The following is a 26,580-nucleotide window of genomic DNA, read 5'->3' as shown; positions in this document are numbered from 1 at the left end:
AAATTGCGCATGCAATCTCCCATTCATTCCGATGGGCCTGTAGGCCCATAGCAATGAATGGAAAGGCATTCCTTAATTGCGACTCGCAATTTACGAGTCACAATTAAGGAATGTTTAGGAATCGTCATTTGTATAGCGATTCCTACATGCATAGACTTTTGCGATTTCTTAATTGCGATTCCTTAATAATCGCAATAAAGGAATCGCAAAAGCCTAGCTTGATTCATGAGCCAGAAAAAGCTTTGCCAGGCTTGAAGTTGGTGGGTGGTTTCCACTGAGTAATTGCTGAAAACTTTGTTGTTCATCTTTAATTCTCCTGGAAATATTATGTAGCCTAAGAAGTATATTTCAGTTACATTGAACAGGCACTTCTCGAGCTTGGCATATGGTTTTGTATTTGTCCAAAACTGTCTTTACATGAGTTGCATGTTCCTGTATAGTATCGGAATATAGGAGAATGTCATCGACGCAAAAGACATCCAGAAACCCTTGAAGCACATTGTCCATGAAATATTGAAATGCAGCTATGGCGTTGCACAAACCAAAACACATGACCTGATACTCGAACAGGCCAAACTTTGTCCTGAATGCGGTCTCATTTACACAGACATTGTGATATGCCCCTTGAAGACGCAGCTTTGTGAATATCTTGGCTCCTTTAAGTTGATCCAATAACACTGGGATGAGCGGCAATGGGTACCTATTCCTAATCATGACCCTGTTGATGGATCTATAATCAATGCAGGTCCGCAGATCCCCCAGATCCCCGTCTTTCTTCAGTATAAATAAGAGGAGGGTCGAGGTCAGAGCGGAAGCGGGATCAATGAATCCAGAAGCTAGGTTCTCCTATATATATATACTTGCGGGTTTTGCCTTTCCGGCTCCGTCAAGGCATATATATGATTGCACGGAATGGAATGAAGTAGATTCTGCAGTCATATTCCCTGTGAGGAGGAAGCGGACTCACCATTTTTTTGTCAAATACTGACTGTTACTTTGAATAAGCAGAAGGCAATGTTACAGTACAACTAACGCTGTGTTCTGTACTGCCATCAGTTAGGAGTCTACAGGGATTTTCGGGACCCTGCATGATGAACAATTGTTCTTTGGTACAATGCTCTTTGCAGAAAGTAAAATCCATAGTTACTGAGCAAGCTGACTAGAGAACAGTAGGTTCACACAGGGAGAGCCACAACATCCCCAAAATCAATTGCAGTGCATCAATGAGGTCAAACTGGATTGGTTAACAGTGCTCAGAACCGACCTGCATGATAACCGAGAGGGTATGGTATGGTAGAGGACCGGAGGTTAAAGTAGTACCATCCACAGTCTTGACCGGTTCTAGAGAGATTTCTTGGTACATGGTATGCCCATTTCTTGAGCAAACGTTTGATCGATGAAGTTACCAGTGGCCCCTGAATCCAGCAGGTCAAGGACTCACTGTCGTTGCCAATCTGCCAACCACAAAGTCACAATCAAGTTTAAGTGAGCCACAGATGTTTGCAGTTTTTGCTGTAACTGGTGAGATGTCCGTTTCCTCTCCTCCCAAACAAGGGACCTCCGTCACCTTCCGGGCCATCAGTTTTCGGACTCATCTCCTTCATCAATGCCCCTATGAACCACTGTTTGGGCTTTTACCAGTACCTGCTTGCCCAATGGTCTGACTCCAGCCCGGCAATCTTTGATGAAGTGTGCACTCTTGCCACAGTACATACAGACTTTTTTTTTGCCTTATGTCTCTCTCTTCAAATGACATGGCACCACATATTCCATTCACCTGCATAGGCTGAACCCCTATCGTCTTTTGAGTCCCTTCCTCTGTGAAGACCCTGGGATGGCCGGCTAGGAATGTCACTTCCCCCGGTTCATATTGCCCTTTCTCTCCTGTAATTTGTGATCGAGCTTTACTGTCAGTTCGATTAAGTACTTGCAGGTATGCTGTTACTGCACAACCTGGGCCAAAACGTCTTTCAACTCAATGCATAAACCCTGGTAAAACAGGGAAGTTTGATTTTCCACGGGCCAATCCGTCCCCACCAATCATCGGTTAAACAGGGTGATATACGTGTGTAAGTCCTGGGAACTCTGTCTGAGGGTGATCCGCTCAAGATCGAAAGAAAGAAGATGAGTCATTTGGTCAAATAATTTTCTGATTTCTCCACAAAATACAGAAAAACTACACAGTAAGGGGTCATCCCGTTCTATCAATGGGATAGACCAGCTGGCTGCGTTGCCGCCCTGATAGGACAACACAAAGGTGGTTTTTGTTTGCTCGCCTGGAAAACCAGCAGTCTTATACAGGATAGGGAGTCTACATTGGCTAATGAATATACTGAACTTTTATGGATCACCATAGAAGCGTTCTGTAGGGACCAATGGTGTCTACGGGGCATGCACCACCTGGCTGGGTGTAGAGACTGCTGACATAACATGACGAGCTGAGCATGAGAATAAAACCTTGTGCTTCCCCCCTCTTTCCCCACACTGGAGGATGTATGGTTGTGTGGTCTGACGAGGTGCCCAAGGTATTGAAGGGTGATGGCAAAGTCCAGGGCCTTAGATGCGCTCCGCCACCCACTTTACTATTGTCTGCTTTACACATACGAGTCAACACTGCCACCTCTCTCCATACAGACCATAATACATTCCTCAACTCCTGGTTCCCTACAAGAGAGGCATGTATTTCCACCTGTAAATTGGTGATAGTTTCCAATATGGTAGCGATAACAGCATTGGGATCCATCATCCAAGCTGGCTAACTAAGTGGGCTTGTCAATCTGTCAGATCTGTTAGTTACGGATAGACAACAGTAAGTACTATAATACTAACATGACAAATCCGGCCAGCAGGGCGATGGTGAAAAGACAGTCCGACCACTTCCGTTGGTGATCTACCAGGTGAGCAGATGATCGTGTCCCCCCTGCCCCACTCCCCCTCCCCCAGGGAGCGCATCCAAGTGAATGGGGGAATGAAGTCAATAATAAATAGCCTACAAGTGCTGTGCATTCAGGATGGGTCTTTCCTTGCTGTATCTTCTGGATACGTCTCTAAGAACAAGGTATATAAAGAACCAACCCCAAGTAGTACAAAAACCTACAGTCGGTATGAAGAAAATAGAAGAGACAGTATTAACAACGTGCTCCTCAGGTCAATCTCTTCACCCTCATACATTGACTCAGTCACCTCAAAGAATCACTCACATGCACAAATAGGTAGAAAGTGGGACTGCAGAGACAGAACAGAAGTTAATAAATGTCACTCCTCATATGCTTCACATTGCCTCGTGATGGGTCAGGACTTTTCTGACAGAACAAAAGGTTATCCAGAACAAGTGAAGACAAATCTTAATTAACTCAAGAGACCCAGAGGTATGTTCTCTCTCACTGGAGCTGGAAAGTCAAGGTAAAGCTAGAAAGTGAATTATAAACTGCTATGCGCACACATGCATGCTGATCTTCTATTTGGCTCCTGGTTGCCGCTTCGTCCGTGAGCTTTCTCCCTAGGAAACTGGCGGCTACTGACCGCAGGATGCCGCAGAGATTGCGAGCAAAGTCTTTAGCAAGGAAAGTGAGTGCAATGAAGAAGCACTCACCCTCTGTTCTTTGTGTGTGAAACTGGCCCGACAGGGCCCAGGGCTGAACACTCCTTTCCAAGGCAAACAACCGGCACAGCAGGAATCTGAATAGATACAATTCGAGGTGTGTCTCTGGAGCAGGGGTTTGGGGCTACCATAACGTTACAGCCCCACAGATAGTGGAAAACAGTATATGTAGGCGGATCCTCCCTCTCCCGCCTACCAGTTCCCATTTTGCTAGTCACTCAGAGTTAAGCCTACAGTATATATCTGATAAACTATAGCTGGCCTCACTTCTGCTTTGGGTCAGTAGCTGGGCAAACAGCAAGGCCAGCTTAAATAGGGACATAATTTTGGATTGTCTCTAATTGGAAAAGGGCTGATCAATTCCTTGGTAGGGGTATGTTTCCAAGACTTTTGATTAATTTAGTTTGTCTGATATGTTCGATTTACCTTACACTGCAACCAAAAATGACAACAGGAGGTTAAGCTCCACTTTCAAGAGCATTGCCACCCCAAAGATTGTGTACTGAATCCAGCAAAAATTCCATTGAAGATGACATTATGTTTCTAGCACCCGTTGAGCCCGCAATATATTTAACTTTAGAACTTACATGTTGGGAGAGATCACTTATCTTCCATCTCAGGGGCGGTGTGGCGGCTTTTGTGCTTCTCGGAGGGCCAAAGCTCTTTGGGTTGTGCCGCATTGGTCTCCCTGAACTAACCTCGATGCATTTAATGTTCTTTCGTAAATTTTTTAGATGCTTTTTTTCTGCTTTTCCTAAAGCCAACCTTACAACATTTAGGGTACCGATAGTACAGAGATGCATTATTTTACCTACAGCTCTTAGGCAGTCCTGACATTTGCTATAGAGAATGTCCTTCTTTAGGTCGAGCCTAGCGCAGCGTGCATGTGCCGCTCTATGGGAGGCTTCTTGTGAGCACTCTAAACTTTTCAGTGTGGGTCTGACTCCTCCCACACATTGGATTGGCCTTTGCATGTGTCTTTCAATAATGAAAGCACGCACATGGACAAGCGGGTGCATGTCCCACCTCCTTTCCAATGTGTCACTCCCATGGCGTTTTGCTCTCTGGAATGAGCAGAGGCGCGCAAGGTGGCAGCATTCCTGGTGGGTCAGGCTACACGCCATGCGCCGTGCATTCGCTTTTTTTTCTTCCTTACAGCGCATGTGCACCACTTGTACAACGCTGTTCTTTATGTTAGGCGTGTTGAGAGCTGCATTCCTCGTTTTTTTATATGTTACTTCAGATTTAATTGTGCTTGGAGTCTTTGATTACGTTTTCGTTTTGTTCATAATTCATGAAATTTTATTTCTTGAAGCCCGCACGGTGAGAGATGTAAGCATTTTCTCTTAATAATGTTGCTAATTCTGCTTTGTTTATTATTTCACTATATACCTGCTTATATTGTCTTAGAAGTAGGAAGCATCGGCATGATGAGCTATTTTTTGCAATTAACTTTATTCAATTGTCCACATCCACAGAAGTAAGCACTTTCACTTTAAGATGCACAAACGCCACGTCTTTTTATTTTCGAGCTACACGTAGATTCTGTTCCGTTCTCCTTGCGAGCTGCTATAGAAGCTACTCAGGTAAGTCGAGCTTTCTGGAGTTTTTAATCACACGTTTGTTGTAACAGGTAATTTGTCACCATATTGTATACAACATAGAGACGTAAGGATTCTTGCTAGTGCAATCACGTATTGAAGTTGCAGCATTTATGTGGCTTTTGATTAATCACTTTGTTAGTACACGGCAACCTCATTACCTTATACTCGGTAACCTTGCCACCTCATTATATACCACGTATATACGTGCGGGTTCACGCTACGGTAATCATGTATCGAGGTTGCAGCGCTCATGTGGCTATTGGCTATGTTGAGTTTGTGGGCATGCAAATAGGGGATAATCTGCTGCATGGCTAAACTTATAAGGTTCCAAAGACGAGACCTATTGGCTATGGCAATGCTGGTTTAAGCTGCAGGAAGATGTAGGAAACCAATGGAGGGGGTGACCTTCAAGCTGTGGCTACGTCTTTAGCCCTTTGGGCCTCATGGTACGCTATGGTCATCCAACCACTCTCTCTAACCGTGGTCTATAGCACTAATGTAATGAGACCACTTTGTATCACCCTACTGCCCTACCGAGATTTTGAAAGCCTTTCGATGCGTACACAGCTGCAACACTAAAGGTTAGTCTACGCATGTGCGAGAAGCAGAAACATGAAATGGTTAAACTACCATTTTATGTTTCTGCTTCTTGCACTGCAAGAAAGCAGAAGGGTTTGGTTGAGGCGGGCGGGTGTGCTGAAGGGCAGGGGAGGAGTGGCTAGCCCAATGCTGTGGGGGCCCTCGAGTCATGCCGGCCACGACTGAGTTGGACAGGCACCATCAGTGCAGCATGAGGTTGGTGCAAATGTTAATACTAAGGCAATGGGAGCTGTACCAGAGAATGTGGAAGCAGTTCCAGGATTGGTAGGAGCTGGACGAGGACTGTGGGCAAAAGAGCTGTGAGATTCTTTCTGGCTTTCAACATTGGACTAATACTGTCCGGGAAAAAGTCTGAGCAAAGAATGGCTAACAATAAGGTAGGGAACCCTGCAGCTGAATCAACAGGAGACTAGGAGAGGCGCGGGCCTCTTGTAACTCCTTTGCTGAATGATTAGAGGGGTTGGCTGCTAGGGACTATGGCCGGAAGTGACATACTATTGGTATCAGGCAGGACTGCTAAAAACAACAACTGCTGCACTGAACAAATCAGTACTACTGAGGATGTGAACCAGCAAGGAAGGTGAGAGGGTTTTGCACTCTTAGTGCACCTCAAGTGTCGGGCAAATGCCATTCTGGAATTGGCTGGATTTGGCTGGATTTGCCAAAGGGGCATCCTTAGCAATTGCCAGTGCTTCCCAGTACTTCTTGTGCCTGCTGTGCTTCAGGTGGACCCTGATTGTTCTCAATTCAATTTCAATTCAATTTATTTTATTATGATTTGGAATTCCGCAGAATTCCACATAACATTACAGTAAAACATTAATTCATAAAAAACAGTATTAAAAACCCAAGAGGAGGAGGAGCTACGCGAGCATCCGAGATGGCCGCGTGAGCAGAGAGCTCCCCGGACCTTCGCCACTCTTCGCAACTTATCCTGACTACATCCTGAATTCATGGACGTATTATTGAAGAGGAACCTTGGCTGATTCCATAACTCTTTTCAAATTTTAATTCGGACTCGGGGAACCGAAATTGCATCGATTCGAACTTTTGATGCCCACCCTGCGGCAGGCCGGGGACTTGGCGAATGGTGAGGCCGGGACAGAGTTGAATAACAACGGCAGAGGGGTCTCTTCAGTAGCCCCACTCCAACTTTCGGTTTCGTTTTTGGGCCCTGGCATGGTCTGATTACGAGAAGGTTCCGCTTGGTCGAGGATCTGCCCAGCCTCTGTTCAGTGTGAGGGAGACTTTATCATCTGCACAGTTGAGTCAAGTCGTGTCTCTGCTTTGGCCACACGAACCGGTTTTGGTGGACTGTTGGTGCCTTGCCCGCAGGCGGCCATTTTCACTAGGTCTCACGGGCCCCTCCGGGGTGCATCTTCCAGCATGGCAGCCAGGGGCGAAGCCGAGAAACGGAAGACTAAGACGCCCCTTCCTGGGGGACCGGTCCAATCCAACAATATGGACCGGTACACTCAATCCAAAGGATCCCCTGGAGTCACCAGCCGTACCCCGGAGGACGCCAAGGAGGACTCGACCGCCCCTACTGATCCGTCACTGCAGGACATCATGGGCGCCATTACCAACATGAAGGAGACCATCGGCCAACAGTATGAGGCTATCGCTCATAAAATTGACACCGTTGCCAAAGATGTCACCCTGATCAGAGCCGACCTGTCTAAGACCAACGAGAAGGTGAAATCATTGGATCTAAAGACTTCTAGCCTCACGGCCGATGTATCGGAACTTCAGACTGAACTTGGCAATTTGAAATCAGCTAATGACCTTATGTCTCATCGGCTGGAGGATTTTGAGAACAGGGCAAGACGCAACAACATCCGCGTCATAGGTGTTCCGGAAAATCCTGAGATTCACTAGATGGTGGAAGATCTCGTCCTGAACCATCTTGCCCCTTCTGGACTTAGCAAGTTCTTCGCAGTGGAGCGCGCCCATCGCGTTCGGGTGGAAAGCCTAAACCGGGCGCACCTCCGAGGCCTATCATCGCAAAACCTTTTCATTTCAGAGACCGTGATGCTATCCTGCAGGCGTCGAGGGTGAGCGGCATAGGTGAAATTCGAGAACTCCACAGTTAACTTTTACCCAGACTTTACTCAGCTCGTCCAGAGGCAAAGGATGGGCTTTCAGGGTGTAAAGCGACGTCTTCGAGACTTAGGATTGAAGAACGCGATGCTTTTCCCTACCAGGCTTCGTGTGGAGTATGAGGAACGGACATTCTTTTTTGACCGACCGGAGAACGTGAGTGACTGGCTGGATTCCCTGACTACCCTGAATGACCGGACTGAGCACCCTGGTGGTGCCGAGGGTGGTGAGCCTGTACAGAAATTATGCTTCGGGCCCTGATCTCCGAATTCTAGACATTGTTCAACTGGGTATACAAAAAGACACCAAGGGTTGAGGTAAAACAAATTGCACCTGCTTTCACCTGTGGTTTGTAATTCAAGTTGATGGTGCTTGTGATTCCAAGGCACACAACCCCGTTTGTTCCGTCAAGGGCAAAGCCCTTGCTGTCCTACTGCCGATGTGGATACACTGCTGGTCACCATGCCTTTCCAAGACTACTAGGAGTAAGCACAGCAAAAACAGTGTGAGGAATACAGTTATCTAACAGACAGGGAATCCCGATGTTGTATGGGTTCTGTCCTCCTGAATACTGATCGTCAGAACAAAGAGAAAATTTCCTTAATATCCTGTTTTGAGAAACTTACCATGATGTATTGACGTGTGCTTACTATTTCTCGTTGAAGCCCTGAAGAAGTCTCATTGTAAGAGACGAAACGCGTTGGCTGGCTAAGAAGTTAATCCTTTTGTGTTCTTGGATTTTTCTTGTGCCGAAATACTTTAATAAAGAACTTGAAAAAGAAAGTCTGCAAGAATTTGGATCCCTTTTTTTTACAAGACTGCATTTGTATATGTACTATGGACATGTGGGACTAAAAAGACAATATTTTCTGGATGGGTGCTGATTTCTTATTGTACATTGTTCAACTGGGTTCTAACTCTTTTGTGTGCACATGTTTCATTCGTGTTCCCTTTAGGGTGGCGGGAGGGATGGGCCTCTTTCCTCCTCCAGGGTCTTTTTGTAGAGTGGGAAATGTTAGGGCAACAGGCACACTGCATGTTGGGGTGACTTTTTAGTCTACTGCAGGGGTGCAGGGAGGGGGAGTTGTAACGGGAGTTGGTTGGGGGGGTGGGGAGGGGTGTTTTTGTGTTTTTTTTCTCTCTCAAGGCGACGTGTTGGTTTCTTCTATGCTTTGAGTGTTCTGCTCTTTGTGGGGTGACTCCTGCATCTCTTGTTGGGATGGGGGGTAGTGGGTTGAGGTTAATATCGTGGAATGTCAATGGATTGGGTGATCGTATAAAACGGGGTGTGGTATTGAAGTATTTGCGTTGCTTATCTCCTGATGTGGTACTTCTGCAGGAGACGCATCTGGTGGGGAATATGTGTCATGCCATGAATAGGTGGGGTTATCGCCTGGTCGCACACTTCGGGTTCACTACTGGTTCTAGAGGGGTGGGTATTCTGGTTCGGTCCTCTCTCCCCCTGGAGATTGATGATGTAATCCTCGACGACAGAGGGCGCTACGCTGCCCTCACTGGTAGGTGGGAGGGTAAGACTCTAATAGCTTACTGTCTATGTTCCCCCAGGTCTCCACACCTCCACCTTCTCTGATATCGGCCGTGTGATGCTGGAGCTCCCTGATTGCACTCTCCTTATGGGCTGGGATTTTAATTCAGTGCTTTCTGGTACTACAGATCGTCACCCCCCCAAGGGTCTTCCTAAGTCCCAGTCATGGCTTGGTGGGTTCTTGGACACCTTTGGTCTGGTAGATTGCTGGAGGAAATATTGGAACTGGAGACTGACCTAGAATCTGGCGTTGCTCATGACGGACTCCACATCCTTAGTTTGAAGCAACTAGACTATAAATCCCTTGTCACGGATGCTGACAAGACTATGTACAGGGAACAGCAGGGTAGACTGTATGACATTGGGGATAAGGCGGGTAAATTGATTGCGTGGCTTGACAAGAAAGAAAGAGCGAATCAAGTGGTCCCCATGATTCAGACACTGGATGGTGAGAGTGTGACTGACCCAAGTGAGATTGTGGAGTGTTTTGCGGATTATTTTCGTACTGTGTACTCCCCGGTGTCTGATAGAGATGAGGAAGACTCCCATTCATTGCTGCGTGATATTGCGTTGCCCTGCCTGTCCGAGGAGGACCGAGAGTGCATGGAAGCTCCTTTGTCTGCAGATAAAATTGCGAACGCAATTCGCTCCCTCCGTTCGGGCAAGGCTATGGGCCCAAATGGCTTGCCTATTGAGCTATACAAACTGTGCCCCGATAAAGTCGCACCGTATCTCCGCGACATGTTTATAGATTCACGTGACCTTGGCACCCTCCCTCGTGATCAGCGTTTGGCAACAATCGTGGTGATTCCTAAAGAGGGTAAGCCTCTGGATCGCTGCGCATCGTACAGGCCCATCTCCCTGTTGAACGCTGAGCCTAAAGTTCTAGCCAAAGTTCTAGCGAACCGTCTGCTTACAGTGATTTGTGACCTGATCCATCCGGATCAATCCGGTTTTATTCCACATCGGAACACCACTCTCAACTTGCGGCGCCTGCATGGTGTTCTCGCGAGGGCGGGGTCTATCCTGGAGCCAGCTATCTTGGCTTCCTTGGACGCCACGATGGCCTTTGATACGATAGAATGGCCCTATCTTTGGGCCGCCCTCGCGAAATTTGGCTTTGGCTCGGAATTTATTGGGTGGGTGCAACTTTTATATAGGGAACCGCTAGCACAGATGGTAGTCAATGGTCGAGTTTCCAGTCTTTCACTCTTGGGAGGGGTACGAGACAGGGGTGCCCGCTGCTTTTTGCTCTCGCCTTAGAGCCCCTTTCAGCCTGGCTCCAGTGGGAGCCTTCGATAAAGGGCATTCAGTGGGCTCCTGATTTTGAGGACCGAATCTCGCTGTATGCCGACGATATCCTCTTGTACCTTACCTCCCCTCGTAAATCCCTTAATGTCTTGTTTGACGTTCTCACCTCGTTCGGCAAGAATTCTGGTCTGGTCATAAATTGGTCTAAGTCTTGTGTGTGTGTCATTTCAGGCGGCCTCCCTCCCTTACCAAGTAGATTTCCTATCCAGGTCTCCCAATCCGGCTTCAAATATTTGGGGATTTTTATATCGCTGGATCCAGTTGCCCGCCATGAGCACAATCTTCTTCCCCCTCTCCATAGGTTGAAACTAGACGTGGTTCGGTGGCGCAGATTGCCATTGTCGCCGCTCGGCCGCGCCACGCTCTTTAAAATGATGTCTCTGCCTCGGTTTTTATATGCACTCCAGAATTCGTTTGACATCATTCCGGTGAGTTACTTTCGTGAGGTGGACGGCCTGCAGAGGCGGCTCGTTTGGGATGGCCGCGCACGAATTGCTCTCGCTAAGCTCACTCTCCCCTGGTATGACGGGGGCATGGCGCTCCCGGATATCAGGCGGTACTATTGGGCCTCCCAATTGTGCGTGATCAATCACGCTATGTATGCACCCAGCCCAAATCCGGCTTTCGAGATGGACAAGCATCAGTTGCCGGGTGGTAACTACAACAGGGCGCTTTACTCTCGGGCAGCGGGGAAGAATTTAACGGGAGCCACTAAGATTGCTTTGCGTGTGTGGAATGATGCGAATGTGGCCCTGGGATGGAACGATCGACTGACACGAGCAACCCCTTTGTATGCGTCGGAAAGATTGGGATGCCTCTGGACTACGAAAGGTTTTGAGAAATGGGATATGATCGGTATAAGTAGAGTGGGTGATCTTTGGGTGAAGGGTACGGTTAAGACCTTTGAGGCACTGCAGAATGAGTATGAGCCGAGTGACAGAGAGTTTTTCCGGTACACACAGGTCCGCCATGCTTTGACATCGGCCTTCGCTGCCGACGCCAATGTTCCCGAGTCCTCCCCTCTTGAGGACCGAATACTCGATGGTCATCTGCCTGATAGTACGATTTCACTAATATATAAGAAGTTGATCAACAATCGGGCAGATCTCCTCGTGCGTCTCAGAGAGGCCTGGACTGGAGACGGGTTGGAGCTAGATGATGAAGACTGGCAGTCTGCTCTGTCTCCCCCGAAAGAGGTAGCCATTCCCGCCCGTCTTCGTCTCTTCCAACTCAAAATTCTTCATTGGGTGTATGTTACTGGTCCTCGTTTGATTGCCATGGGCTTCTCCTCGGATGGGTTGTATAAGCGTGGATGTGGTTTGAGTGCTACTTTCCTCCATATCATTTGGGAATGCCGGGAGGTTGCTGCATATTGAACTCGGGTGCATGTTGTAATGGAGTGTGTCACCGGGGTTGCTCTGCTGCCTGAGGCCCGGAGATGTGTGTTGAATGTGTGGGAGCCGAATAATTACAACGTCGCCCGGGCCCGGTGGGCGGCCCTTGGGAACATGATCGCAAAGAGAGATATTGCACAGTTGTGGGGTTCCCAACGGCCCCCCACCGTGTCAGTATGGACGGAGAATATGGACTGGTGTATGTTTAGAGAGAAGACAGTGTATGTGGCTAGGGGCAAGCCTGGGGCGTGGAATAAAATCTGGGGCCAATGGAATGCCTATTGTGGAAACATCTGTACGCCCCCGTTTGAGGAGAATCCGGACATTTCCCTATCCCCCTGATCCGACATTCCCTGTATAGTCTACTCTCTTTCCTGATTTTGACTTCCCCACTGACTCCCCCCCCCTGACCATCTCCATTGCTCATCTAGTTGTTCATTTTGTAGTGAGGGTCCCCCCATTGAAGCACGACCTCGTCCATAATGTTTTCCGCCTTGAGACTTGTTTTGTTTTTCTCTCTGTTCTTTTATAAAAATAAAATAACTTTATCCTGATTCCATCCTGTGTTGCCGAAAATTGTATCCTGTGTTATTGCCGGACCTCTAGGGGATCGACCGCAGCTTTGTGATATTCAATGATTGCTTTTCTCTGTTCCAGCGGCCGGCCCCTGTGGGTGTAGGCCCATATTTGTGAATATACTTGAATTGCACAATAAAGTTTTTACAAAAAAAAAACCCCAAGAGGAAACACCCTGAAATTATCCTACATTACACATAGTACATAATAAATTGTTCATTACACCCCTAACTTTAATTAAGAATACATACTATAAAAAACAATTTTCCTAAAATTACCTCCTCGCTGAGTGGACTAATCTCTGTTAATCATTAAATGCATCACTCAGGGGGACTGAATTCTTCTAATCATTATCTGGTAAGGAACATTATTAGCTGACTCCCTAATTTAATAAAACGATCAAATCTAATCTACACTTACATTTGAGCAGCGCCTACTTAAGAGATTATGCATAGTTCATCCAATATACGGTTACACTTAAAACATTTCTTATGTCAAGGACAGAGATCAGTGTTAACAACAGATGATTTTGTAAAGTGCTACTGAAAGTGCAGATATATTAAGATAAAGTGCTAGTGCATAGATGCCTTAATCCTGGACAGAGCACAAAGTGAATATAGCGTCAATATAACCAAAATAACTCGGAAAATGCTCAAGAAAGTTAAGTAGCAAACAGGATTGTTAAACACACTAATAACTGATTATTACTTATAAAAATATTTAAAGTGCTCAAAAAGTGCTAGGACAAGGGAAATTATACAAGGTACTACATATTCCACTGATCACCCTACTTATTGACTTCTAATATACATTTAAAAATACTTTAAAAAAGCAGAAAATCTTAAAGCATATCTGTTGAGACGGGGTGTGCAGAAGAAAGTTGCGTGCCTGTTCTGCTGCTGAAATATTACAATGTAGAAAACAATGCCTTAAAAATTTGCGTCGTATTGAACTAAGTGCTGGGCACACAATCAAAACATGATTAAAATCTTTAATACCACCATTGCATAAATCACAAAGTCTTCCATTTTTGGGGATACCCTCCCAAGCTCCTGTTACTATCCTTAACGGCAACAAATTCATTCTAAGGAGAAGAATCACTCTGCGTACACCATGTTCCAGAGAACATATGGCTGAGGATTTTTAATAATTGAGCTCTCCGCTATGCAGTCCAGTCTGCCATTCCCTCTGCATATTTTCAGATCTCTTTCTCGTGAGATCACATATATGTTTTTTATAATTAATTGCTTTAATGCTATTTTGTTTAAATCTGCTGCCCCTACTAAGTCTAAACCAAAAATTCTTAAAGCTTTCAAATAGTTTCTAAAAATTACACTTTTGCACAATAAATTATCAAAAATTTCCTTGTGCTATGCTAGCCTTAATATATTTTCTTGGCCATTTATCAAAGCGTTACACCACCTTAGAGACCCTGCCACTGACAAAATATACGTTGAGAGAAGGCCAAATTCGAGCCTAAGAGCCGCGATTAATGCAGTGTGACTCAAGTTACATATTTGACGCCAAATTTTACCTTCCACTTTCTGGAACTTAGCCCACTCACATTCGTCAATTGTTTCACACGCGTAATTCAAGGTCGGCGGAATCTTTATTTTGTACACTGCAATAGTATGTGAAAAATGTATTTTCCCGCATTGCTTATACAAGCGGTTAATTGCGGATGCTTGTGAAATTGGATGTTCTCAAGGACTGAGGAGCACTGTCCTTCCAGTGCCAAGTCACACTAATGGGTGCCAGGGTGTTTCTTCTCCTTCTCAACATTCAACCCCTAGCAGTGAAGGAAGGCTCAACAGCTGAGGAGATGTGGGAGAGAGGTTAGGCTGTGACTAAAAAAGGAGACAGTCCACTTGAGGAGCTGGGCTGAACTCCTTGGAGCAAGTTTGCTGAGTCACTAAGGGGCTAATTTCGAGTATAGCGGTCAATGGACCTACAGACTCGTGGGGATGCTGCAGTGGTTTTCCAACCACCCTATTTTAACTAGGGCGATTGGGTCGCCCTTGGACCGCCGCAACCGCCAGTGATCTCTGCAACCGCCAGGGATGAGAGGTCCCTGGAGGTAGCGCTGGGGTCTTCAAGCCGCAATATGCTTGGTAGGACTGCCATGGTCCCGCCAAGCATATTAAGAGTTTCCTCTCCGCCGTGGTTTTCATGGCAGTTCCACCTCCATGGAAACCGTGGGGGAGACGAAACGAAAGGGGCCCTACAGGACCACTGTTGCCTCTGGGCCTGGGGATGCATGCGGGGGCAGGTACATGCTGTGCCATCTACATGCATGCACCCCAGTACCTGCACGGCATGAACTGCAGCAGTCCATACAGTGCAGGTACTGATTTTGACGCTCCCATTGCGGTGCCTATTTCATAGCCACCACTGTGGGAACATCAATGAACCACCCACCAGCACAGGAGAAAACTTTTAGACTGGCAGGGGTTCAACCATGGGTTTGGCTCTTGCACCACCAAACTTATAATCAAACCCGAAACTGTAAGAGACTTCGATCTCATCTGAAATCAGGAAAATAGATGAATTTGACTTCTTAACACCTTAACGGCTATGGAACGTCCAGCTCCAGTGCTGAACGTTCCATTGCGCAGGTGCAGTTGGAACGTCCAATGGCCGACGGCAGCACTCCCGAGGTAGTGGTGCCGTCGGCCGCTGGACGGGCGCAGCACTTAAGGTGTTAAAGCAATGGGTCTGCAGCACCATGCCCAGAAAGAGATATTGGCCCAATTTGTTGATGCTATAGTGGCTCTGCTACTGCAACCTGGCTAGCTACTGATCTTGTCTCAGTGCAAACTAAGTCTTGAAGCACAGCACTTAAACCACGGGAGATAATATATTTCTAGGAAATTTATGGCATTGCCCAATACCGTGTATACAGTATCCGGCTGAAACAAGTCATCAGGTACTGGGTGATATTCTTGTGACCTAATGTTTTTAATTTCCCAGACACTTCTTTCAGGTGACAAAATCCAAAGTCTCTTTCAGGATGTGTGCACCCATGCGCTTCCTGAATGAGAAGCGGTTCAATATGGACTTTGTGCAAATGACAGCACACATGGTATTAGGTCTAAATTATGAAACAGGTGTAAGAAAGTCAAAAGTTAGAATAAGCAAAATTTTAGAAACCAAAATTTAGAAAAAAAAAGCAGACAGGATAACAAATGGAAAAAAAATGGAACATGAGCCTGGGAGGGGATTCTTGTTCGTTTTAGGGCAAGGGCTAAGGTTTGGGTTAAGGGGTTTGTTAGGCTGAGTGTAAGGGTTTAATATATATATATATATATATATATATATATATATATATACACAGAGAGAGAGAGAGAGAGACAGCTAGATAGATAGAGACAGACAAACAATGAGAGTCATACAGTTCGAGAAGTGCCTTAATTGGCTTACAATTGATGCAAAGATTAGTAGTTTAAATTTGATGACTTCAGACATAATTTAGTGTGCCAATGATGGTAACAGTTCTTTTTGGATAAAAATAACATATGAACCATTAAGATGTGAAAAGTACAATTAATGGTTTAAAACGAATTAAGTAAATTAACCTAAAATAGTTTGTATTAGAATAACATATAATAGAGGATACAGTGTGGATACTTCGTAAAGATAGAGAACGAAATATGACATTTAAATATTGTGGGAAGATGCTGTATTCCTGAAAATTATATCTGATAGTTATTAGACTGTATACCGAGGTAAGATTTTTGATACGCATCCTATTAAAATGACAATATTGGTAAAATCAAGCATACGGTGGATAACAAGCTGAAGATGTGATAAATTGTTCTTAAATGTATTCATACTATGGTATATCACGCTGCACTTTTTGAAGCACTATGTATAGATAGGAAAGTACATTTGCGGTTCAACGTTTGTATGGCACAGGTTGTGAGTCTAGACAGTTTGAAAAATGTGTCTATAATTTTAAGGCAATCCCATATGTACATTAGATCGTATTTGGAATAGCCTTAATGAATTAAATTGGTAAATGATCGTGTGGCGGATGTGAGATGTATATTTTAAGGTGGTTTTAAAATCGTTGTTAATATTTACATAAGTCATCTCTTGAAAAATGCGATAATATATTTGCTGTTATTTTTGAAGCCCTGATAAAGCAGGTCTGCGCAAAACACATGTTGGCTGTTTGTTGCTATATCTGTAAAAGGAATTATATTGGAATTCTATTGAACATTGATGAATGAATAAATGTATTCATTCTATGTGGATCAACTGATACATATATACATATAATTTTGAATACAGGAGTAAGGAGACTAAAAAGAAAAATCTGGACTCATAATGATTATGCAAAAAACACAGTTGATGGACAGAATGCAGTACAATGTCTTACATTCACCCCAGTACAAAGATCTGGGCCTAAATCCATCGTTTTTTTGCACTCCACACCACACTAGGTCAGACACTGGCTATATGCAAATCAGCCTTGACCCTGTGCCTCACGGGAACAGTCCAGCCCGAACTACCAAGCTATGTCTTTCCTAGACCGGAATCAAGTACTGGGGTGAATGTATGACATTGTTCTGCATTCTGTCCATCAACTGTGGTTTTGGCATTTGTCCCCCCGAGTGGGATGGGTATGCTCAGACGTGAGTCCAATGCTCTCCACACCACTGGATTCAAGCAAGCCGGGCTGAAGACGGCTGGAATGCCAGAAACCGGTCCTCTGAAGCTTGTTTCCGGTCCAGGGAAGGCATGGCTTGGCAGTTCGGGCTGGACTGCTCCCTTGAGGCACAGGGTCAGACTGATTTACATATGGCCATGTCTGAACTGGAGTGGTGTGGAGTGCAAAAAAACGATGGATTTAGGCCCAGATCTCTGTACTGGGGTGAATGTATGACATTGTTCTGCATTCTGTCCATCAACTGTGGTTTTTGCACTCATAAAGATTATGGACTTGGATTGATAATATTGTTTTTTAATTTTCCTAAAGTTTTTGCATTATCTTTTTTACAATGACTGACATCAAGGGGTATTCATATCTTCTGGGGGAGTAGCGCCAGGCTGTTTTTTTAGATACCCACTTATCTTAGATCATATTACTTGTGTATGACTGTATGTCCAAAAAAATTCATATTCACCGCCCAATGTCAGGTCTTCCTTTTTTGGCCAAACTTTTAGGCAAGGTGGGAATTACTCAGTTTCAACTCTGTTAGGTTGGATTTGGACCAGATAGGCGGTTGGAATCTGTGCTGATCAATGTTTTGAAAGACCTGGATATAAACTACAGGTCTAATTCACAAAGCTCCTTTTTATCATTAAGTGTATCATACAACAAGTTTTTTGGGACTTTCTGGTTGAGCGGAAATTGGCCTTATTGAAATCTTACAAAAATACAAATCATGATTTCTATTTCTGAAAACACCTCAGTAGTACCCTTAAACTGGCAGTCCATTTTGGGAGCTACTCAAACTCCCTATAGGAAAGCCAGGAACCTTGGTGTGACGTTCAAACCATAATTTTCTTCATTACAAAATAAACAACATAAATTAATAATTCACATCCACTCCATTGCTTTCCAGGCATGCTATATCTTCAGCAAAATCATCATTGAATTGATAGTTTGCCTGCTGTATTCTTTGCTCAGGGCTGACTATTTTAATCTGGTATACAAATTACTACCCACTTAATTAAAATGTAATCCATGCAAACCGTACCGTAACTAGCATAAACAAATTGACCCTACACCACACACACAATGTTTTTATCACACACAAACATTTCATAAATCAGTGAATTTTCTTAGTGTGGCTTTTGTTTGCTTCAATGGAACCAAATGGACAAACCCATGCAGCATTCGGTATACTTTTAACAATTTGACAATCTTTGTGTTTCATTTGTTTGTGCTAAATATATACAGTGCTGCATGTGTATGATTATTTATACCAAAGGGGCCACAAACAGAATGGTTATGCAGAATACACTGTATTTTTATGAAGAAGAGATTGTGCCAAAGACAGCAAGAATTGTATGATCATGGAGACAGAAGAATATTCCCTTGCTCAGCACAAGTGGACTTCGCCAAGGAGTGGCCTGTGACTGAACGGACATGGACATGTCACTTTCTCTAAATTTCGTCAGCAGTGGTGATAAAGATTTAGTAGCCATGAAGCCAAAATCACCTAAATACGAAGTATGCATCTGCCAATGACTAAATATACACTATCCAACCAACCCATTCGGTATACATTTGTTTGTCTGTCCTTCACTCTGTTGGTATGTCTACCCTCCTGCCTGACCGCCTAACTGCTCAAGTGTGCCTGCTTGTGTATTGTCTGTGACTCTGTGTCTGTATTCTCTGCAGCTATCTGCGTAAGGTGTGCATGTTTGTATGACTTCTGCGGGCATGGGGTATTATCTGGGCGCAAGGTTACTCACGCGTTTGCTTACATGTGTGGATATGTACCTTTATGGCTGTTGTGTAAGGCTGTATGCCTCTTGGGCTGTGTAGACAGGTCTAGGAGTAAGGGTGTCAACGTGTACATGTATGTGTGATCTTGTGGCACTTACTATAAAAAAAAACATACCTATTGCTAATCAATTCAAAGAGATACACAAATCAACAATGATCGACATGTAATCTGATGTGGGTGTTTTCTGTAAATCACCTGACACACATCACCGGAATCAACACTGAAAACGTAGGCCCGGACCTAAATGTTTGAGTGATAACGTAATCACACAATATACTACACAAAGGAGAGTAAGTAAGGTGTAAAGCATTGCACACGAGTGTTTTGGTTGGTATTAAAAGTGTGAAAGCCTGCCAGGTGAACTGCTAGCTATCCATGCTAGCACGATAGCGCCACTGGCCTTCTCTTGGGCCCATTTCCATTTCGTATAAGTAAGGAGAAGGAGCCGCCGGGTCAGCACTCGGGCTTGGGTTTACGGGACACGGGTCACATTACTTGCGATTTGTTTGCCCTTCAACAAAATAAACAGATAAGATTCCAGGCTCCGGGATGCTGTGTGACGCCCTCGGTAAAAGCAGGAGCAGCCCAGAATGTCCCCTAGAAACTCGAGTTGAACATGGGTGGGCGCCTGCATTAGCACCACTTCTCGCACAAGCAACTAAAACGCCACACCCGGCTGCTCAACAAATCCATTCAAATATGTAAACTGGACAAGGTGCATGTTACCACACGACTGCGTCGTTTCAATCCCTGGTTTCAGCCCGCATTTCACACCTGCACTCTTCCCCCATAACGCCCCCCCCCTCTCCCCATGACCCCCACCTACAAGACGCCGAGTCGTCCAGTAAAACCCAACCTAGTTAGAAGTGTGCTCTGGCGACATGAATTCCCAGGGACATGTGTGGGTTTCCGGGCAGTTTTCTGTTGCGCACAATACTGCAGGGACGCTAAAAACAACACGGCCGTGGAAAAAACTCTGGCAGAAAGTACGTGCACAAAAATCCAGCCTCCTGGACAGAGAGAAGCAGCCGGGTGTGATGTTCCTGCGAACAGTGGCCGCCGCAGGCCGGCCGTATCCATGTTCAGGAGGAGAGGGGGTGGGAGGAGCTGCAACACCCAGCTCTAACCAGCGAAAGAAGGATCGACAATCTACTTTAACTTTCAACCTCGAAAGCATTTCTGAACAATACACTGGTTTCAGATTATTCAAGCGGCGGAGGTTGTGACGGAGCTGCCTGTTAGCCGATAAGAGATGTGACATGCAGTAAAAAAAACATATCTATATACATGAAAGCTCGGAGAGCGGACTCACCCGTGTCCTGTCCTCGATCTCGTAGATGTGCAGCTGCATGGGGATGTTGAAGCTGTGCAGAATGTTGCCCCCGAAGACCAGGGAGTCGGCCTGGGTGTAGACGGCGTGAATCCAGCCTGGGGACAGAAAGCAGCACACGTTGGTAGCCGGCTCATCGCAGGCGGCTGCGGGGGCGAGGGGCGGGGAGGGTCTCACATGCTCTTCTGACGCTCTGGCGCGCGGCGGCAGCTCGTGCCAGGCCCGGGCCTCTGACACCCGCGCGGCGGCGCTACCCTAAGGACAGCGGGCTGCGCGCGAGCCGCGGCTGTCAGAGCCCGCGCCGAGCAGGGCAGCGCCAGGCAGGATGTCTGCCCTAACCTCGGAAGCAGTGAGCAGGAGGCGAGCCCAGCAGCAGAGCGCTCGGGCCAGCATGCCGAGGCTTTTTTTTTTTCGGTAACAGGTCTGCTCCGAGAAACCCCTTGGGCACCCGGCGTGATAACACTGAACGAACTGCTGACCGGGAAGCGCCGGGCTCGGCAGGCTGCAGGCAGGCTGTTCAAGGATTACAGCAGGAGGGGGCGGGGAGGCCACCTTCCCGCATTATGTCCAGGTCACACGCCGCGGGGTGTGTTACATCAGTTGCTGGGCTGGACACACGGGCCGCGGCCGCGCGGCACTGATGTTAAGACACTCCGTGCGATCACGCCCAGGTAGAAAGAAGGGAGCGAGCGCCATGCATTACAAAGTTACACTCTGCCTCTCAGCACCGTGACGCAGCACGCGCCCTGGTGTCTGCGCCCGCATGAAGAGAATCTGGAGGGAAGTGTCTGGGGGTAAATAAGCGGGCAGAGCGGGATGCAGGAGGAGGGTAAACAAACCCAGGAGCATCCAACTCACGATTCAGAATCTATGGTCTTCAACGTACATCACTTATGATTGAACACACGCACAAATACACGGATGTATAAACAAGTCACTGGCTAGACAGTAAGATTGTAACCTCTGAAGTAAACATGCCTTTTGTTTTTTATTTCTCAGTAACTCTAACATGGGCTCAAATTGACACGCCAAGAAAGTATTTACAACACAATCTATGGTCTTCAACGTACATCACTTATGAATCTGATTGAACACACGCACAAATACACGGATGTATAAACAAGTCACTGGCTAGACAGTAAGATTGTAACCTCTGAAGTAAACATGCCTTTTGTTTTTTATTTCTCAGTAACTCTAACATGGGCTCAAATTGACACGCCAAGAAAGTATTTACAACACGTAACGTTCCTCACTATTTAATAAGTGAGATCATGCAGATATGCTGTGACATAAAAACAATCTGCAAAGTGTTATTACATCATGATCACAACAATGCAAAATGTAGATTTCTCCGTAAGCGCGCATCGCCAAGCACCTGAAGGACCTGGACAGGCTCCCTATCCCGAAATGAGCTACCTTTAAACGCCTCACCCTCACATACTCCCCACCCTCACATACAAGCCACCACACAACCTAGGCCCAGACACCTCAGATCGCTAGCCTACTCGCCGCCCACACACCCCTCATCTGGCGGTTAAGGCAGGGAGGGGGACGCGCTTTCCTGCACATCACCCCCTCATGACCTGGAACCAGCTCTCGCTCCCATCCGAGCTACCAGCTCCCTGCTGGCTTCAGAAGAAAACGAAAAACCTGGCTTTTTAACTAAGTTTCTCTATGACGACCCTGGTTCCACCTTCTAAACAGTGTTTCTCTTAATATTTTGACTTCTCTCGGCCCACCCACCCTTAATCATTCGCATTTGGGGACTCCAAATTCCACTGAGTCATTACTGGAACCCGGAGACCCTAACTGCGTCATTAACGAAACGTAGGGGACAACGTCCTAAGCGATTTCAACGATGTCAATCGCAAAACAATACACAAAAATAAAAATACAAGCATACATTAAATACACACAAAATTACACACAAATTATGAAATATTTAACAAACATGAAAATAATGGGAAGGTTTGAGCTTTTTTGAATTCAATTGAGACTACCCATTGTCCATATTATGGGCTGTTTGATACTCTAGCACTGCTCCCGCAAATCAATCTGGGGGTAGCAAGTTCATTTTTAGTCTCGAATGTCAAATTCGTTCATATTTACAGAACATTTTAAGACTGGGGGCGGAATTGACGATTCTGGCTGGTATTGTTTCACAGTTAACACGAGTATAGTAAACCCACACCAGAATGGGGAATACCATGTTGGTCTCAGAATTACTGGGTCCTTTTGGGCCAGTTTTGACTAGTTTTCTGGAGTATACCGCTCCCATTTAGCACCTGTGGTGAGGTCAGGGGATGGGGCGCAAGGGCGGTCTCTGTGGCAGGCTGCAGCCTAGCTGGAAGGAGCATTGTTTGCTCTTCCACCCCACCAAGGTGGTGCTAGAGGTGGCGGTCGGGGAAAGGCTGTGCCAGGAGTTTCTGTCCAAATTGGATTACCAAATATGCTGAATTATTGCACCCCATTGGTTTTTCGAGTTGTGTAGTAACTCCGCATCTTAGGGATTTTCCCTGGACGTATTTTACCTGGTAGAGCCAGGTGAAATTTGTCCTAGGAAAATCACCTACAGTGTAGGAAAACCATGTTGAAATGAATGCGGAAACTCAGACTTCTTTAGTTATTCCCCCTTTCCTGTCTCAGAAGCCCTGAATGATCAGTGGCGGCTCCTGTACTTAGGCTGAGGAGCATCGATGCACTGCTCTCGGAGAGGTGTAAAAGGAAAAATAAAATGATAATTACAGAAGTTATCATTTTATTTTTAGTATCTTGCAGCCAGGTTAAGGCTGGGCGGGGCTGGGCTCCCTTGACGTCGAGGGATAGGAGTGGTTGCTGCACCTTAAGTGCACGTGACAATTTGGCCAGCCATCTTAGGCTGGCCAAAGTCATGCACACTATGCATGTTCTCCACCGGGCTGTATGCACAGCCTGGGTGGAGAACATGCACAGTCTGTCAGTCCCTGCCTGTGCGCCGAACCACGTCGCTCAGACCAATCATGAGGCTGCTGTCATGGTGACAACAGCGTCGTAATTGGATTAGGGGAGCCTTGGTGCTGCCAGGAGCCAGCAGAACAGCAAGGATGAAGCAAAGGCTGAAGCTGGTGACCGGTGACGAGCAGGTAAGTTTTTTTTTTATTTCAAACCCACCCGCCCCGTCACAGTCACCTAGAATTCACCTCACACCGCAGTACTGGGAAGTCTGGGTGTGGTATTGCCACTTAGGGAATCCAACAAATCTTATAATGAGGACCTTAAATGTCATTAGCATCATATGGAGACATTCCAGTTCAGTTGAGACAAAAGCCTTGAGTCGGGGGAGGTGTTGTTGTGCCCTTAATAGGATGGCTTGTGGGCTGGGCCCACAAACATGATTAATTTCAAAGAGCCCTACCATGTCACTAGCAGATGTAGCCAACACCCAGGCCTGCCCCCATCCCTATTACCCCCTTCCAGGCAGGGTCCAATCACAGAGGGCCTCTTTTTGACAGGGCCGCTAATTGAGACTTCTTCTGCTGCCTTAACCGGGAAACACCAGGAAATACCTTCACTCCTCGCGGAACCCGCTTCGCGGGTCCCGCATCGTCGGAGCTGCTTGCACCGGACCTTGGATTCTGCGCTGGGTGATTGTTAGGGCTGCAGGGCTGCGAGCACTGGGAACCGGGACTCGATCTCCCAGGCGTCCCGCAACCCCGAGGCCGACACACCTGGCCCGCTCTCCCTGACCGCCCCGCCCCACCCTTACTTCAACGTCATCACGTATATAGGTAACAGAGTATCCCGCTGCGCGGGAGCGCCCGGGGCTAAGCCCGGGCAAAGGGCGGGCCCTCTGTGGCCCTCAGAGGCCAGAGGAGACTGGACTGGGCCTGAACCCCTGGTCGTTTATCGCCCAGTTGAGCACATTCCGAGTAAGTCTACTCAGGTCCATTATTTAACGGTGTTTTATTCACTTATAAATGTCATTGCTAGCACTAAGCACAGACACTGTAATGTCGGACAGGTCTGGGGGTTTGCTCAATGGAACTCTGGATAATTATTTTACAAAGACTGCCGCTGATGTTCCCAAGGAAATTACTTTAGCTGAGCGGCGAGCGGAACGCCGTCGTTCCGTTGAAAGCATGAAGAATAGGTCATTGATTGAGTCACCTTTACCAGTTGCTCCCACTATTGAAGAGAGCCAAAACGGCAATGATAGTGTTGTTTTATTGGACAGCGTGCCTCCTATACTTAGAGATTGCACGCCGACACTCAGTACCTGCCCTAAGAAAACTGTGAATGGTTTTTCGCCTTCTAACCTTACCAGCACTTCCATTGTAACTGAGGCACTGATTACTCCTACACCTATACCATGTAAAATTATACGAAATAGGGCTAAGAAAATCACGCCGCATGGAAATTACGGCCCACCCCCTAACAAAAAAAGGCAGAAAAGGGGGGATCCACAAAAACAAAAGTTGAGTCACTCCGACTTTGGCATAAAGGTAAAGACTATTACTGGGAGTAATAAGGCTCCAATACCTGCTCCCGAAGTTTTAGGCCCAATGCCAGCATCTTCATCCCCCACACATATAGATAGGGAGGTTAGTACTGATATTCCTCCAGCTGACACTGTGCCGCTAGTAGCACACAATAATGTTACACTGGATAGTATTGAGTGTATAATTAGGAGCTATTCCCTAGCAATCATAGAGAGATTAAACAAGGTGGAAGAACTACTAGGGAAATTAGAGTGGGAACTGGGAAGAAAGGAAGTCCCTATAAAGGCTGCAGCAAACAATGCTGCGCAAACCATAACACTGCCTACCCAACCTACTACATCTGCCCCCAACCCTGTATCGAACACGATTCCAGCTACCCCAAAACCCCCCCACAATAAAAATAATAAGCAACACAATCCATCTTCTAAATTGCCAACAAACAAACCTGACCCGATTCCTGCTACTTCTGTTAGCAGACCATATAAGGGCCTGGGTAATGCATCTCTGGGGATATCAACAAGGGAGGGGGGAAGTATCAGAAATAATCAGGGGATACAAAATAGGACCCCCTTCCAGAACTCCCACCGGAAGCAGTGCCTTTCGTGGTAGTACTTACAGGGGTGCCCGAGCTGGAAGAGAACAAGCGGGAGGGATTCGCCCAGCTGAAGAATAAAATCATGCATTGGCTGAGTTTATACAGGCCAATTGCAAGTAATATCAGCGGCGAAATTGTACATGACCGCCGCCTCCAGTGGCTGGGGGGTAGACCCAAGGATATCGAGGGCGATGTGGTGGTAGTGAATTTCAGAGACCAAAACGCAGTTCATTTTATATTAAATTGGCCCCCAGGGAATGCTAACAACCGCATCATTCCCCGACCATTGACGTATTTTTACCCGAGATCCGTGGTGTTCCCACCCTAGCACCAACTCCCTCAACACCCGCTAATACAAGCTTACTCTAATACTTATCCTCCAATCATACAGAATGTCAGGAACCCTCCACATGTGCCTTATTCTGTACCGGTTCCTGATCCCTACGGGTGGAATTTTGTACCTTCTAGGATCAATACAACCGCCAATAGGAGAATGGACCATCTAAAACCATTTACGCCATTGGAGACCACAAATTGGTTCGACATATTTAATGGATTGAATGATTGCGATTGAAGTTTTTTGAGTTTAGGGGTTGAGGGAAGTGGTATACATACCTTCAGCACGGAGGGCACTAATAACGGAGCTGATGTGATGGGGATTCCCAGGGACAACACTTTAACTACTGTAACACGCCTAAGTAGCCCGACGGGAAGAACTGAAGCGGAAGCCCCGAGATTGTTTGACAATACTCAGAGGTCCATCGGGTGCAATGATCCCTCGGGTTCTATTACTCTTCACGGTGAAGTTTGCTCACAATATAATCAGGCCCAAATGGAACCCCTTAATGACTCTGGGGAGCAGGGATTCCCGGGTTATTGTCATGATTATGTCACTGGACCTGTCTTAGGTTGCCCGGTAAATGGAGACGAGGGTTTAGGGGTATACCCGGATTCAGTCATTGCCCAAAACGTTAGTTCACCCCC

The 26,580-nt window shown here is 46.3% G+C and overlaps 1 protein-coding gene across 7 annotated transcripts in view; it reads right to left on the bottom strand.

Annotated features, from left to right (window-relative positions):
• Positions 1–26,580, bottom strand: part of KDM2B (lysine demethylase 2B) — a 1,060,697-nt gene that overhangs the window by 582,958 nt on the left and 451,159 nt on the right. For all 7 annotated transcript variants that reach the window (XM_086943000.1, XM_086942999.1, XM_086942995.1 and 4 more), the window contains exon 9: positions 20,506–20,621. In XM_086943000.1, coding sequence (XP_086799126.1) covers positions 20,506–20,621 — 116 coding nt within the window. The remainder of the gene's footprint in view (positions 1–20,505; positions 20,622–26,580) is intronic.

This window comes from Lissotriton vulgaris, chromosome 11 (assembly GCF_964263255.1).
Source record: "Lissotriton vulgaris chromosome 11, aLisVul1.2, whole genome shotgun sequence".
Taxonomy (NCBI): domain Eukaryota; kingdom Metazoa; phylum Chordata; class Amphibia; order Caudata; family Salamandridae; genus Lissotriton; species Lissotriton vulgaris.
This window is presented reverse-complemented; position numbering and strand designations above follow the sequence as displayed.